Here is a 15,819-nt window from a genome sequence, read left to right on the forward strand (position 1 = left end):
TATTATTTTTTGTTTCCTCTCAAAAAAAAAAAAGGTGCTGGTGGAACAAATCTATTGCATATCTTAAAAAAAATCAAGATAAATTATATAAATTATACATTCAAAACAGACGATTCTACCTCATTATCGCTACTCCGTAATAAATAGATAAATAAAGTTGATTGCCCTTAGAGTCTGAATCTTAAATTACATTTACAATATAGGTCTCTACATACAGCATGTACAGGGCGGGGCGGGGGCGGGCGCCACCCGCGCCGCGCCTCACGCCACGAAGTCGAAGGGAGGAGGCTCGTTCTCGATGTCGTTGAGGGAGGGTTTGCTGTTCACCTTCCGCGGGTCCTCGGGAGTCCACACTTTGGCTGTCCGGATGATGTTTTGTTCCTTGAGTTGCTTCTCATCAGTCCACGACAGCGAGTGACCGGCCAGAGGGGGGAGTCCGTAGTCGGGGTCGCTCGGCGAGGGAGATCCTGAGGGGGGACACAGAAAGGTGAGGGGGTTGGTTACTGCAGGGGCCGGCGTTCCTGCGGAGCCCGGATGGGACGGGACGGGCGGCCACTTACTTGTGCCGCGGTGGCAGATGATGATCTTCTTCGGCTGGCTGGGGCTCTGGCTGCCGGCGGAGCGCAGCGGCAGGTCGGACTGCACCAGCTCGCTGAGGAAGTTGATGTAGCCGATGGCCAGGCGCAGCGTGTCCACCTTGGAGAGCCGCTTCTCGTAGGGCAGGGTGGGGATGTGCGAGCGCAGCCCCTCGAAGGCGTCGTTGATGGACTGCATCCGCCGCCGCTCCCGCACGTTGGCCGCCTGCCGCAGCTGCTGCAGCTCCGCCTCGGAGCGCGCCCGCCGCCGCCGCTTGGCCGAGCCCAGCGCCTGCAGCTGCCCGTCGGGGGAGAGCAGCCCCGCGCCCGCCGCTCCGCAGCACTCGTAGGCGAAACCGGGGGAGGCGGGGGAAGGCGGAAAGGTGGCGGCCGGCGCCGGGCAGCGGTAGGTGCCCTCAGGGTCGCCGCCGTCGCGGTAGTATTCCTGCAGCTGCCGGCTGAGGAAGTCCACCTCCGGCTCCAGCAGCCCGTCGGCGGCCAGCGCGTCCCGCGGGGGCGGCTCGGGGAAGAAGTCCTCCTCGTCGAAGTAGGGGGGCGAGGAGAAGGAGTCCAACCCCCCGGGGAAGTGCTCCAGCAGCACCGTCTCCATGCTGGACGGGACGGGACAGGGCAGGGGGCGGGGTGGGGGCAGCCCCGCCGGCACGCGCCTCCAGCCGCTCCCGCCGGCCCGCTGGCCAAGCCGCCCCGGCGGCGGCAGGGCCCCCGCCCCTGCCCTGCCCTCCCCGCCCCTGGGTGGCCGGGAGGCCGGGCCGGTGCCGCCGCTCTCCGGGCAGGAGGCCGGAGCCGGCTGGCGCGGCGAGCCGGCACGCGAGGGGTCTTATAACAACATCTCCGGGCGCGTGCCGCTGACCGCCACCGCCAGCCAATCAGCGAGCGCCGGGGGGGGAACTGAGGGGGGGGGGTGCCGGGGTGCACCCCCCTCCGTCGGGGGGGACACCGCAGCGCTGCCGCCGGCGAGGGGCGGGGCCGTGGCGGGGACCGGGGAGGGGGCGAGCGGGCCCCGACAGTGCCCCCCTGCCCAGCCCCGCCGGGCCCCGGCCCAGCCCCACCGCCCGGGGTCGGCCCTGGAGCCCGCGGAGCCGCTCAGAACGGCGCTCCCCGCACGTCGGGCCAGCAGCCCCGCTGTGCCCCGGCACCTTTCCCCACCGGCCGCCACTGCAGCGCGCGGCCGGGCAGTCCGTGGGGACACCCCCCACGCATATTCCTCCCCGCCCCGGGCCGGCCAGGCCCTGCCGCCGGCAGAGTCACCGTTGGGGCGGGCGGCGGCTGGATCGATGGCGCGGGGGTTCCCGGCGGCGTTTAGGATGAAGGCAGTTCCATCGTAACATCACAATAAATCGCGTCAGCTCCTTGCGCCCGGCGGGGCATCGCTGTCCACCGCATCGGGCTCCGCTATGTTTTTTCCTTTTCCCGCTCCCATGGCCCCCTCCCGACGAGCTCGTTTGGCGGGGGCTCTGTTAATGATTCCCTAACCGACTCTCACTGATTAAAGCCTGAAAAATTCTCCCTGGGGTGAAATGGATTACGCGGCAGATTAGGGTGGGGGATTATCTCTGTCATTAGCGCCGCAACACTTTGTCCGGCAGAGTCCGTCGGGGTTTATCGAAAGTGACTTTCCAGTGTGCCACCGGCACGGGCAGAGATCAAACCCCGCGTGGAAACGTCCCCCGCTCTATCAGCAGAGCCGGACAGGGCCAGCTCCGGGGACGTAATAAATGACCCGACTTCAAAGCCGCTGACAACGCCGTGATAACGGCGGGGAGACGCGTGAGTCACGGGCGGGAACAAAGGGCTTTCTTGGAAAACCCTGCCTGAAGCCGGACCGCGCGGAAAAAACAAACAAACAACCCCCCATAAAAACCTCCAAAAAACAAACAAAACCACCCGAGGAGGGAAGGAGGAAACCCGCGCGCGAAGCGAGGGGTGCGCCCGGGATGCTCAGGGATTTATCCCGTTGGATAAAAACCGCGGCGGTGGAGCTGGCACAAGCTCCCAGGGCAGCCTGGGCCGCTGCTTCACCCTCCTGGGGGTTAAGGAAAGCGGTCCCTTCGCCCCTCGTGGGTGCGTGTCCCGTACCATCTATCCCAAAACTTCGACACGGTCTCACGACTGCCAGTGCCGTGTCACCCGCCAGCGGCTCGGCTCCCACTGCTGTGCAGACACCGGGGGACAAGGAGCTCGGCTCGATGGCCCTCTCGTCCCCGGTGCCGCTGGCATTGTGTGGGCGGTCCTTCCCCACCGGATCGGGTACGTCGGGCCTCCCGGCAGCCGGAGAATCTCCTTTTCTGAAAGCGAATCACCCGCAAATCACCCTCCTAGGGGCTGAGCCGGGATGAGGGCAGCCCGGAAAGGAAGACTGCGTGTGAAGGTGTCACACGTGTGAAAATCCTGCAGGTATCGTACACGAAATGTTCTCGGATCCGTGTCACTCTCAGTCCGAAACACCTGGGGAAAAAAAAAAAAAGAAAAAGAAAAAAAAAAAAAAAAAAAAGAAAGCAAAACCCAAAATCCTAACTCACTCTGAGGTGAGGACTAGATCCGATCTTAACTGAGGTGAGGACTACATCCTAACTCTGAGGTGATTCCCAGGGGATTTCCCGGCCACACAGCCGGCTCTGCTCGCTCTCCCGCGTGCCCGAGGAGTCACCGCCCACGGGACGGCGAGTCCTTGCTGCTGCCACAATCCGGCTGGAGCCGGGGAGTTCAAAGCCGATGAACAAAACCACGTCGAGTGGCCCCTTGTCACCAAGGCACTCACTCGGCACACGCACCCACGCACACGCACATCCACGCACGCTCTCCTACGGTGACGCGGGACCCTCTTTCCCTAGGTCAGACCGACCGAGGGCGATCCAGAGGGGGAGCAAACCCCCACAACAGGCTCCGTTCCCCAATAGCCTGTGCCGCACGTCGGTCCCGCACAGGCGGGGCAGCGAATGTCACACGGCGGTGGTGGCACGACACCAACGGGCCACTGGACTCCGGCTGCGGTCTGTCCGCCCCTGCCAGGCAGCTCCGTCGGGATCGACAGGCGTTTCGCGGTGCCGTGGCGGCTGCGGGTGCCCCGCGCCCCCCTCCTCGACAGCTCCCCACGATGGGAGCGCGCTGCTGAGTGGGAGCAGAGGGATATCTGGGGACTCGGAGCCTGTTTTGAAACTGCTCTGACCTAGCAGAATTTTGGAAAGTTTGCGAGCAGAGAGCCCCAAGGGAGATGAGCGATGCGTGGGACAGCTCACGCCTGGGGCTTTGCGTGTGCAGTGGGGTGCGAACGCAGCGGAACGTTGCTCCCCGCGCTCCCCTGCGACAGCAGCCGTCCCCGCACCGTCAGTGATCACATGGCAAATCTACCTGGCAGCCACCTTCACGGGGGACCACGAGTCGCTATAAGCCCCGAGATGGGGTGGGAGATGGGGACAGGGCAGGGCCGCGTGCGGGGTCTGGCGCACTGGCCCCCACTCCCGACCCTCTGTGGGCCCACGCAATGCCCCCCGAGGGAAAAAGTGGACGGCCACACCCTGTACCGAGGGGACAAGGCTTGCCGCGTTCTGCGGCTCTGCCTCTGCCAGGGTGCTCGGGACTGTACGCGCCCCGTCCCGAGGGATGAGGCCCGATCCTGGTTCGGGAAGGCGGTAACGACCTCCTCCGTGGGCTCGGGAGCATAACTGGGAGTCCACGGCGGCTCTGCTTCTCCAGGGCAAGAAGAGCGCCCCTCCCGTCGGGGCCCGTCCTTGCCCGTTGACAGGATTAATCTCGGGGGCTCTGGGGGCCGGACAGCAGGAGTAGCCCCCCTTCGCGGAAGGAAACCGGTCCGTGGCTCGCCCACTGCCTCAACACCCGCGGCCCCGGCAGGCGTCGCACCCCCCGGGGGTCTGCCCCGACTCACCCCGCCAACGCTTTTTCCATCCCCACACCCGTGCGGCCGGTCTGCCTCAGCGGCGGGCGGGGCAGCGAGCGGCCCCCTGCCGCTACCCACGCGTGAACAAGGGACCGGGCACTGCCCCCAGCCCCTCCGCCGGTGAGTTAGGTGAGCAGCAGTGAGGTCCGAGGTGGAGAGGAGCCACAGGTCCAGAGTTTTCTGAAATAGCTGCAAACTGATGTGGTGCTCCAGAACAACGGCATGGTTAGCTAAAGCTAAGGTCAAGCCCTAGGTCTCCTAAGAGCAGCCTGTCGGGTTTCCCATCCCGGCCTAAAATCCAGCTCTCCCTCTTATGTTTACCTGCCTTTTCCCTAACTCCTATTGCTGATCCAGTGCCATGAAACCACAGGCATGGAAAGCCAGGCTGGGAGAGTTCCCCCTTCCTGCTCACAGGCACTACCCGGTTTTCTTCGGCAAACCTTCATCTGCACCTTGCCGGTGTTTGGTTAAACAGGGGACTCGGGTCCATAGGGCCGCAGTGGGGCCAATACTGAGTATGGCCGCATTTTCCGCGAGATTATAAAACTCACCAGCTCCTATTGGGATTCTTTGGGAGAAGAACTTCCATCTTGCAGAGATGGAAATTTTGATGCAGAAAGGAAGCAGGAGGCTTTTAGAAGCCTGGCCCAGAGGTGGCCCAATATCTATGCAAAAGATATTTTACCAGGAAAGGATTAAAAAAAAAAAAAAAAACCAAAACCAAAACCCAAACCCTACTGCAACTTCTCAATTCAAATGGCACTTTATTTCATTGAAAAATAAAGAATCTTCTCAGGTCTTTTTACCATCGAAAGCATAATTTAAGCTAAGCTTTGCTCAGTGCAACCTTGGGGATCGTGCGCTTCCTGCTAACAAACTTCTTTACAACCTTCCTGCTCTGAAGGGGAGGGGAGGAGACCTCAGGGTGTCCCATCGCACACCTGACACCGAGGGCCGAACACCGCTTTTGCGGGGACGTCTGTGGGAGCTCTTCGGCGTCCCGCGGACCCGCAGAGCCCCAGCGGCCCTCCCCGCCTCCGGGCCGCGCCCTGCAGCACCCCCCGCCCGCAGCAGGCAGGTGCCTGGGACCCGTGCGGCCCCGGGGGGTGCGGAGGGAGCGGACCCCCGGCCGCGGCCATCACACCCCTTCCCTCGCCGCCGCCTGAGGCCCCTCAGATGGGGAGGGCGGGGGGGAGCGCTTCCCCCTCGGCCCCACTACCGGGGCGGGCGCGGCGGCCCCACAAAGGCGGCGGGGGCGGCCCCAGGCCCTCGCACGTCCGGCGATGGAGAAGGAGGCACCTGCGGCCGGGGTCGGCCCGGCTGCGCGCCCTCCCCTCCGAGCCGGTACCTGGGCGCTGGGCGGGTAATCCACCATAAAGCGCCTCCTTTCAGGCTCTTTTCAAGCCGAGATCGCGGAGGTCACCGCGCCTACAAACCCGGCTCTGTCGGCCGCTCGGGCCGGGGTGCCAGCGCGGCAAGCTGGCGAGCAGGCCCGGCCCATGGGAATCCCAACACTTGTGCCGCCGGCTCGGCCGGCTCCCCCGGCCCGCCCTTCTCCCCCGCTCCCCCGCCCCGAGGAGCCGCTGAATGTAACAAATGAGCTGCAATCGATCTGCGGGCACGGGGAGAAAATCAAATTATATGGTGCGGCCGGCAAAAGGGTGCGGGCGAGCGGCGGGCGGGCCGCCGGCTTCCCTTTCCTCCGTGTCCGGCCCCGCTCCCACCGAGCTCCGACCCGCTCCGCATCGCCTCCCGCTCTGCGGCGGGGCGGCTGCGCCCGAACCGCGCCGAGGCGAGGGGCCGGCCCCGCTCAAAGCGGCTCGGTCGGCCGCTGCCTCCCCTGCGCCCTACGGGCCTGCGCGCAGGTTGCGCGGCGTGCGGAGGCGCGCACTGCAAAGCACCGGGGGTGGGGGGACGGCGGCACGGACGGGATGGGAGTGGGGTACAGCAAGGCCGTGGCATCAAAGGCTTGTCCTTTCCCTTCTGCGTCTTCTCCCCGAGCTCCTCTCCCGGGGCTGGCGAAGGGAAGCGGCCCCGACAGCGGCACCGTCCCGCACCCCGCCGGCCGCGGGTACGCACCGTGCCCGGCCAGAGGAGAGCCGGGCACCGGCCAGCCGGACCGGGCAGCGCCTGCCCCGGCCGCGGGCGGTGAGCGGGGAGGGGGGGTCAGACGGCGAGCTCGTACCTGAGCCTTTCTCTCGCCCCCACCCCCAGACGCGCGTGGGGACTGCTCCGCTTGAGAAAAACCCGGCGCAGGGCCGGCGGTTGTCTGCGGGTCCATGGGAATCTGGCCACTTGTGGCGGCCGCAGCCGGGAGGGGGCTGTGCTTCCTTTACAAAAAGAGACACAATTAAGCAAAATGCTCAATGAACATTATAAATGATGTGCAATCGCCTCGCAGATTGCTTAGCAAATCAAATTATATGGTTGCTCGCGGATGATTTCCATGTGCTTTAAAACGCAAACAGGTACTTTCTGATTTTCGGGTGTTTTTTTTTGTTGGTGGCTTTTTTTTCCCCTAAACAAAACAAAACAAAAAAAAAGCGCGCTTTAAACATTGCGGAGCAATGCAACACGCTGAAAGGCGGCTGTGTGAATATTCACGTTCTCCTTTGTTCGCCCCTGAATTTCACAACGGCCCGGGGAGGGCACGTCCACTGCGCTCTTGTAAATTTACCAATCTCTGACTAAAACCGCCAGGCACCTGCTTGGCAGAGCACAAAGCTGCCTGTACGTTTCCACCAACAATTTACTGTTTCATCAGCTTCTAAACTGGCCCGACTATAGGAGGGCTCCAAGCTCAAACCATTTAAATCCACGGAGATGGCCGAGTTCAAGCCTCGGCCGGCTGCGGAGGCGGCGCGGCCGCGGCTCCTTCGGCGAAACCGGTTCAGGTGCGAGCGGGTCCTGCCCGCGGGCTCCGCCGGGGCTGCCCCCCGCACCCGGGGCGAGGGGAGGCCGGAGGAACCTGCAGAAGGGTCGGCAGACAACAAAGCAAAGCAGGTGACTGTTGACGAAACGCCCGACACACGCTGCACAGTTTCTTTTTTTAAAGGGCAACAAGGCTCCCTAACAGCAGCTGGCAGGAGGCGCTGCGACTCGGTTTTTTTTTTTTTTTTTTTTTTTAAAATTCCTGACAATCTCTGGCGACCAAGAGCCCTCTCCCAATGGATTACGGGGCTCTTCTTCATTCCGGTAAACAACCGTATTACACCAGCTCTTCCATAAATATGTCCAGCTATAGATTAAAGAGAAATAAGTTTTTCCAGTCATCGCTCGTCTTTGTGGGTCAGAGAGTCCTGTGTTCTAACCTCCTCCCTTGATTTCTTCCTCTCTGGTTTATGCCCATTTGCTCTTATGCAAGTGTGGGTTCCCATGAAAGATCTCAATCTCCACGGGATTTCCCCTCAGGTTTTATATACTGCCGCCATTCCTTCCCAGCTCTCATTTTGCCAGGGCAAGCAAAGTAAGCTCAGGAATGGACTCCCTGTTGCTTTATCACCCAAATCACCTTTCCCACCTTTCCCTGCCCTCTTCTCCATATGAGTTAATCTACCGGGACAACCAAAACTGTACACAATCATCCAGAAGAGTCCTCACAGGTCCTTGGAAAATGCTGTCAGCTTTTGCCTTTCTGCCAAAATCTCTCACTTCGTATTTACCCTTTTCATGGCCATGTTCCTTCAGCGGCTCATAACTACTTTGTCATTAACCAGTGCCCCAAGGTCTTTCTCCTCCTCTATCTGGCAAGTACTACCGAGACCACAGCCGCGGCACATGTTCTTACCATACGTCACAAATGCATGACCTCTTAATATTGGACTTCATTCCTTCTTTGCCACTCTGGTACTCTCAGTCCTAGGCTTCCTCCTGATGACTTTCCAAGCCTCCTCTGTGCTGGGATGCCCTTCCTGCTCTGCGACTCTGTAGCAGAGTCCTTCTTTTGTTCTAAAACTGTTCATGAAAACTTTCCGTGGAGTCCATAAGAGCAAAGAGATGACTATCCTGGGCCATGGCATAGGTCCATCCAGTTCCCTCACCTGCCTCTGATGCTGGCAAGAGCTCACGGACTTACTTGGCCAGAGATTGTTCCTGTGTGTCTAAGAGGTCTTGATACATTTATCTCTCTGTCTCCTGTGAATTTGTCTAATGGCTTTTAAAACTCAACCAGCAAGTTGTTTTATTAAAATTATGAGACACTATTGAGTAGAGCTGAGTTTTAAATGAATTATTTCTGCCTTGGAAACAGATGCAAGATTTAGAGATGTAGGTAAAACCAGAAGCCTGAATACATCTTAGGGGTCTACATTCCTCAGGGATCTCTCCTCAGCTATTGTCTAACCCTTCAATTTTCTCTCCTGAGGAGACATCCTACACAGCTGGTGTTTTGTTTAATAGTCTTGGCTGTAATATAATGTGAAAACTATCCTGAAGATTTTTAGCTAGGAAGAGCTGACCTCCCATGGTTGTTCAGTTCCAGGAGAGGCTTTCCAGTGGAGATCCCTCAACCCTTCTTTCTAACTGCAGTTAGGTTTTCCTCCAGCCCAGAGTCAGATGTCTTACATTTGTTGGCTCCTTGCTGAGCCCGCTGGCTCACTCTTGCATTCATCTCCCGCCTCTCATCATACCAGGAGCCTTGGGGCTGAGTGCCCAGCGCCTACCATTTAGGCATTGCAAAACCACATCTCTGCATCCATTTAGCCCTGACGCTTTTATCTTTGTGGCAAATTATTAACCAAGTCAGGGACACAAAAAAAAACATCTACACAAGGAGATGCTGCATTTTCTTTGGAAGCTGTCCACACATTAATAGTACTGGTTCACCTAGCCTGGTACCTCTTCTCCTACACTCACCTTCCAGCAGGCACGGGAGAACATTGTTCATTCCACTCTGTGAGGACCTTTCTCACAATGAGTATTGTTTTTGTCTCCTCTCAAGGATCTCTTCCTGAGACTAGGCAAATCCATTTTCCTTCAGTGTGCATTTTTAAAAACATCTTAACATTTTTTGTTGTTCTCTGCTAATTTCCCTGTAGCTTTTCTTCAAGTGTAGTGCCCAAAACTGGACACTATACTTAGGCTAAGCCTCACCAGTGCCAAGTAGAGCAGAATAATTACCTCAGTGTTTTATCCAAAACACTGCTGTTAATATATCCCCAAATGACATTTGTTTTTCTGCATAGGTTTTATCCCGCTTTACCTAGTGCATGGTTCACAACAGCCAGTCGATCTGTTCCTGCACTATTGCTGCCTTATCAGTTATTCCTCATTTCACAAACTGTGCATTTGATGTCTTTTGTCCCAAGACTGCATTTTGTACTTGTCTTTATTACAGTGCAGCTTATTGATTTCAGGCAAGCTCTCCAATCTGTGAAGATCAATGTGAGTCCTGATCCTGTTCTCCAAATCATCCTCTCCCAGCCTCTCCCAGCCAGTGCTCTCAGGAGTTGAATCAAATACTCTCTTTCCCAATAGCCAACTTATTGTTGAAAACATTGGGGGCACAACAGACCCCTGCAGGACTCCACTTGGCACATCCAGATTTGACAGTGAACTGTGGATGAGTGCTTTGGTATGATTCAAACATTATGTGCTCATTCTGATCTTGATTTCACTTAGATCTCATTACATGGCTTTGTTTATAAGAAAAGTAAGGCTTTTGACACTAACGAAGTCAACATATATCACATCTATCTCTCTATACACTTGGCTAGTTAGTCCTTCAAATAAGGTCACTGAATTAATTTGAAGTGATATGTTCTTGATTAATTCATGTTGATATGTTCTACTGCCTTCTTATCACTTATGTGCTTACAAATTGATTAATAATTGACTCTCATTATCATGGTTACACTGATGGATTTATACTTCCCAGGATCCTCCTCTTTGCACTGTTTGGGGCTTGTAAACAGATGCCTCTGGCATCAGTGTCCTCAAGCAAGTCACTTTGGGTGTGAGTCATCTTTGCCTCTAACTTCAGCCAGTCAAACGCTGGACACTAGGAGAGGGATTCAGTTCCTTACACACAGGAGTATGACACGCACAGTCTAGTACCATGTTAAGAACTATATAGTATTCAAGACATTTCTTGGGGCTCACAGATATGACACAGGAGCCACAGGAGACCTGCACCTTTCTGGAAGCTCAGATGGAGCTCCCATGCAGGCTGTCCATGTGGGGTACCTGAGAGCACCTGGAATGGGACAGGGCATCTGTATCTATGTTGAAGTAACTGCATCTCTAAGTATAAGGTGTTTATTAATAGTCAAGGGGAAAAGATGGGCATAACAAACCACCCTCAGGAGGGAACTTTCTAAAAGTGGAGTCTGCTGGCCTTTGAATATGCCACTCTCATTTCACTGGCAATAGAAGGAACAAAAAAAATTTTAACTTCAAGTTACAGGACTCATATTTAGGCAGCTACATGTTTTTCAAGGCATTCTGATATTTAAATGCCTAGCAAGAGTTTTGAAGTACCTAAGAGCCTCGTTCCCAGACTGGTCCATGCTTATTCGTCTGATTTTCAGCACTACCAAAGACACCCAGTGTAGGAAGCTAATTACTCCAAAGCCTCCTGAAATCTAGACTGCCCTCTTTACACGCTTATAGCTCACTAACAATTACCAGGAGAATCTGCACTGACTAAACCTTAGCTTGGGTGTTTTTGTTGATTGAGAGAAATCCAGAGTTCCTCAACCCTTGATATGAAGTGCAGAAAACAGCCTTACACTCACTCTCAGGCATAGTGAGGATAACCACGTGAAAGCTTGCGGGGCACTCTGATCTGTGGTAACAGAGCCACGTGCACCCAAGGCAGAAGGTTTTGATGCGCCATGCAGTACACGCAATACTAGAAATTCACCTGAGCTTCCCCCAGCCCTGAGCTGTGTTAAGAACTTCCTCCAGATCTACAGAGAGGACACTGATGGCAGTGCATGTCTAACAAAACAACAAATGCAGTAAATTTAGAAAACATCAACGATCACATCAGATTACAATTGCTTCTTTTTTTTTTTTGTTACCAAAATGCTCCAGACCTCTTCCGGACATAGTGAGTCCCAAAGCTACATGCACATTGCAAATTCACAGGTTGAGCTGCATGTATACACTCATGCTCATCTGATGTACAAGATCTTTACAATTAATAATGGCCAAATGAATGAATGACATATAGTACGGGAGAGGAAGGGGTAGCTGGAGAAAGAAGCGTCTCCCTTGTCTGTGCCTGTATTTGCAAGCTGTCAGAAATTTGTAGGAATAATCCCACTGCAAGTAGTTTACAGGCTGTTTGATTTAATCCATGCCTCCATGGGCTTCCCCATCAACAGAGCCTACAAGGAGTTACCATACACTAGTTCAGATCCAAATAAGCTGCTGCAGTTTCCCGCCCCAGTGTTGAGGACTGAACCGGAATTACCCTAGGCCACCTGTCCCCGCTCACCACTGCAATGTACAGTAGAGGGATTTAGCCCTTATTTGTAATCTTTTGTCTGCAGCCTTGTTGTTTGGGTGGGGCTGCACCTGTTCGTGGCGAGTGGGAATCCCTTAATTACGGCTGTATGGCTGGGCAGCGAGAGCTGGCCCTGCGTGCTGGCACACAAAGGCTTAGGGGAATGCGTGTGAATTCAGTGCCCTCTTTATGCCATGCCAACATTCATTGCAAATCCTCCCCAGGTCTTCACGGCTCAGCTCCTGCATTCTCAGGGCTTCTGCCTCCTGTTTCACACACTGGATTGTCCTTTCTTTAGAGGGCAGAGATGCTGCCTCCCTATATTTTGGATTCTTGGAGTCTGCAATTGTTTAGCAATAGCAGTTGAGGGACAATAACACATTTTAAGATGTACTTTTGGCTATAGTATCACCAGCTCTTTCCTGTTATCAAACACAAATTGAGGTTACTTCGTGAACATTTCTTTGAGCTGTCATGTTAGTAATGACAGCTTAAACCACAAAGACACCCAAAGACACTCTGTTGAATCCTCAGAGATGATGAAACCTCAATCTCTTCCCCTACTAACCCCAGTTACTTACTGAAGCCCTTGTCTATGCAGCTTGGCTTCAGTGAGTCCCTCATTCTCTCCCTCCCCTGCCCTAGATTCTCCTCTGCCCTTGACACCTCATCTCCTGGTGCGTGGAGTCGCCATGTTTTGCTCCCTCTTCAAGCTTTGTCCCCCAGCATTTCAAGCCAAATGTCACCATCTCCCACCAAAATGTCAGCAGAGAAGATATAGATAGCACAGCCGGCCTCCACCTTCGAACTCCAGAGGCCAATGCCACAGAGACCTCTCAAGATGACAAATAAATTTGTGCCTACACCTTGCACTCTCGAGCTGGTGTGACCTGTTCATAAGGGAACTATGGTGTGCCTGGCTGCCAAGATCGACCAAGCGTGAACACAGACATCCCCCAAACTCACAATGCAACAGTTTATTCCACCCTTTTCCACGCCAGCTTCCCAGCTCCTGCTAGGTTTAGGTGATTCCTCCCGGGAAAAAAAAGCCGGCCAGGCCGCGGGAGCCGTTAGGCCCCGGCCTCAGGGCTCTGCCGCCATCTTGTGACGCCGCGCGGAACGGCGCTGGAAGGGAACGGCCCTGTGATGGCGCTCCCGCCGCTCGCCCAGCACCGGGGCGACGGGCGAAGGTGGGGGGTTGGCCTTCGTGCCCGCCACGCTGCAACCCCCCCCCCGCCTCGCCCCCGTCGCCCCGAAGCTGGGTGGGCAGCAGCCGGGCCGTTCGCTGAGGTGGTGCGACCTGTCACGGCCTTTCCACGGCGCAGCACACCGAAACGGGTTAACCCCCCCACCCGCCCAAAAAAAAAACCCAAACAGGCTCGCTAAGGCACAGCAATGCCTGAAACGTTACGATATGCCTCAAACAGCCCTGAAAACGGTTGAAATTTGCTTTCCCACTAATTCTTGCTAATAACGCTGCTTCCCATTTGCTGCGCCGCTGCCTCAGTGGCTTGCGGGTTTCTGGCTGTGGATGTTCCTCAGCCCACGTTGATTCAGTGTGAAGACTGAAGCTGGTACCAGATAATGAACACCGAGTCCTGCTGTGAATGACTCCAGTGAGATGGAATAAAAAAAAAGGGGCTTAGCTGGTGTCCACTTCATCTCGCTGCAGCAGAGCCCAGCACCTGTACACCCCTCTCCTCCCCTTGCTCCTTGGCAGCCTGCAGATGAGGACCCAGCATCCATACCTTCTTTGAACCTGTTGTTACAGCCGTGAGGATAACCAGGGTTGAGAGCCAGCTGTTGTTGAGTTTAGATGACAAATGAGAGGTTCAGATGTAAAATTGATAGCAATTACATTGCCACCTGCTATTGCTTTAATCCGTATCCCGGATTTTTAATTGTTAAGGGAGGGGGGCCTGTTGGCACATGAATGCGTAAGGACTATCTTAAAAGGCACAAAGCGTTAGGATTGCATCCCAGTCATCACAAGTAGGGCTGCCCCATTTTTTAGTTTTAGCCTCTACTGTAAATTTTGGTCTAATTTTTGAAGAGTTTCATCCTGAGCTTTCTAGAATTTCTGTAGGCTATACTTCCATCCATGTTTTTATTTATTTATTTTAGAAATTGCGGATGGTTTCATTTTAGGCTTGCCCAGCTCTTTCCAGTTTGGCTTCCTGACAACTTTCTGCTGTCAAGTGGCCTGCATTCATTTGCATTGTGTCTGATTTTCAGCAGGTCCCTATCTGAGGCCTGTTCCTCCTGGCTGTTACCCAGGTGAGCAGTCCTACTGCAGTCGGAGTGATAATAGCTGTCAGTAATTGGTACTTCCACAGGTTTGCAGGGTCAGGTCTCGCTTCTTCCCTCTCTTTGGGTAGCCCTAATCTGCTTTCAAGTCACGCTTCATCAGAAAAAGAGAACGCCAAGAATTTTGAAAGGTTTGCTATCAGGTTCCACAAAGGGATATGCTTGGGAGAAACATGTTGATTTTGTTGGAGAGACACACAAAACAGACTATGATTTGCATAAGGAGCTACTGAGAGAGGGGAACTGAATGAGAGGTCGAAAGAAGGATTTTCATTGACTTCAAAGAGCATTGGATCTGATCCATGTGGAGCATCTGCAACTTCCTTTGATGCATCAGCAAACTATAGATAACGAGCCTCTCTTCTCCATACGTGCCCTACCTAAGGCATTATGTGGAGAAAGACTTCGAGATTGGCAATGGCACAAGCCCGTGTTAGAAAACAAAGTAGGTCCATATAATTTATTTGTGAGAAGCTATTTTTTTCTAGGTGATCTAAGGTTGCAGCAGGTATGAAAGCAAACGTACCCTAGAGGTCACTGCAGAGCAGCTATTTGAGCCACTGTGTATTCTGAAGGAAAATTGTCAGAGTATTCTGGAATATTAAAGTTGATTTTTTTTTTTCTTTTAAGTGTATTTTGAGGTCACTTTAGTCCCTGTCCATCCCTCTCCAAAATCACCCACCCATATGCCATACCTCCACAGAGTAGGATCCCAAAACTGTACCCCGTTACCTTTCTGAGACAGAATGGCACCTCTTTCGTGCTATACCCTCCACCTCACATTCCCACCTGCTCCCTATACTACACCTCAACCTGTGAGGTCTTCCTGCTGCAGAGCAGCCCAACCTCATCATCCTGTCTGTATCACATCTCCCCAGCACCCACAAGCTGCTCCCCTCACCGTGATCTGCCCCCTCAAGTCTTGTTTGTCCTCCAGCCAGAAGGACGGTTCTGATAGCGGATACGTCCCTGCAGACACTGCTGCGGTTGCTGCAGGCTGGGCAGTCATCACAAGCACAGCTGAACACCTCTGATCAGCTGTAGTTATCCATGGAGTGGTGCTTAATAGGCTTGGTTAAATACCACAGCATGGGCAGAGTGGAGGAGTTTTACTGTGTCCCTTTGAAGCAGTTCATCTGCTATCTCCATTTCAGGCAATGTTTTTTTTTTAATTGACAATTTCTGGCTATTCTTGAGGCAGATGTAGAGCAAGAAGGTGAAATTTTGCAGAAAGTAAGATAAATTGGTGCAGGGGTAATAGGAATAAGAATAGGAACAAGACCAAAATAATAAGCCATCACAGGCATTTCTACAGCCCTTTTAATCTATGGATGTCAAACAAGTTGCAAGAGCCGAAAAAAAAATTAAGCATCTCAGCAGTGCTCTTATGTCAGAAATATGCAGTTTGTTTCACCTATTGCTTAACTGCCGTCACCCCTGAATTAGGACAGAGAAGCTGTTCATTCCTCAAGGCAATGATGCCTTGTGATTTAGGGTGTGAGATGCTAACTCAAAGTGTAAGACAAGGCAGCATTTAGAGTCTAGAGCTGGCCAGGCCACTGCCTTACAAA

At 54.5% G+C, this 15,819-nt stretch overlaps 1 protein-coding gene across 1 annotated transcript; it reads right to left on the bottom strand.

Moving 5' to 3' along the window:
- Nucleotides 1–261: 261 nt before the first annotated feature.
- Nucleotides 262–1,185, bottom strand: PTF1A (pancreas associated transcription factor 1a). Its single transcript, XM_086741945.1, has 2 exons — nucleotides 561–1,185; nucleotides 262–467 (listed from the first exon to the last, which is right to left on the bottom strand). The coding sequence occupies exons 1-2, from the start codon at nucleotides 1,183–1,185 to the stop codon at nucleotides 262–264; spliced, it is 831 nt and encodes a 276-aa protein (XP_086598071.1).
- Between the last annotated feature and the right edge of the window lie 14,634 nt (nucleotides 1,186–15,819).

The sequence above is a fragment of the Chlamydotis macqueenii genome, chromosome 2, assembly GCF_036417535.1.
Source record: "Chlamydotis macqueenii isolate bChlMac1 chromosome 2, bChlMac1.mat, whole genome shotgun sequence".
Taxonomy (NCBI): domain Eukaryota; kingdom Metazoa; phylum Chordata; class Aves; order Otidiformes; family Otididae; genus Chlamydotis; species Chlamydotis macqueenii.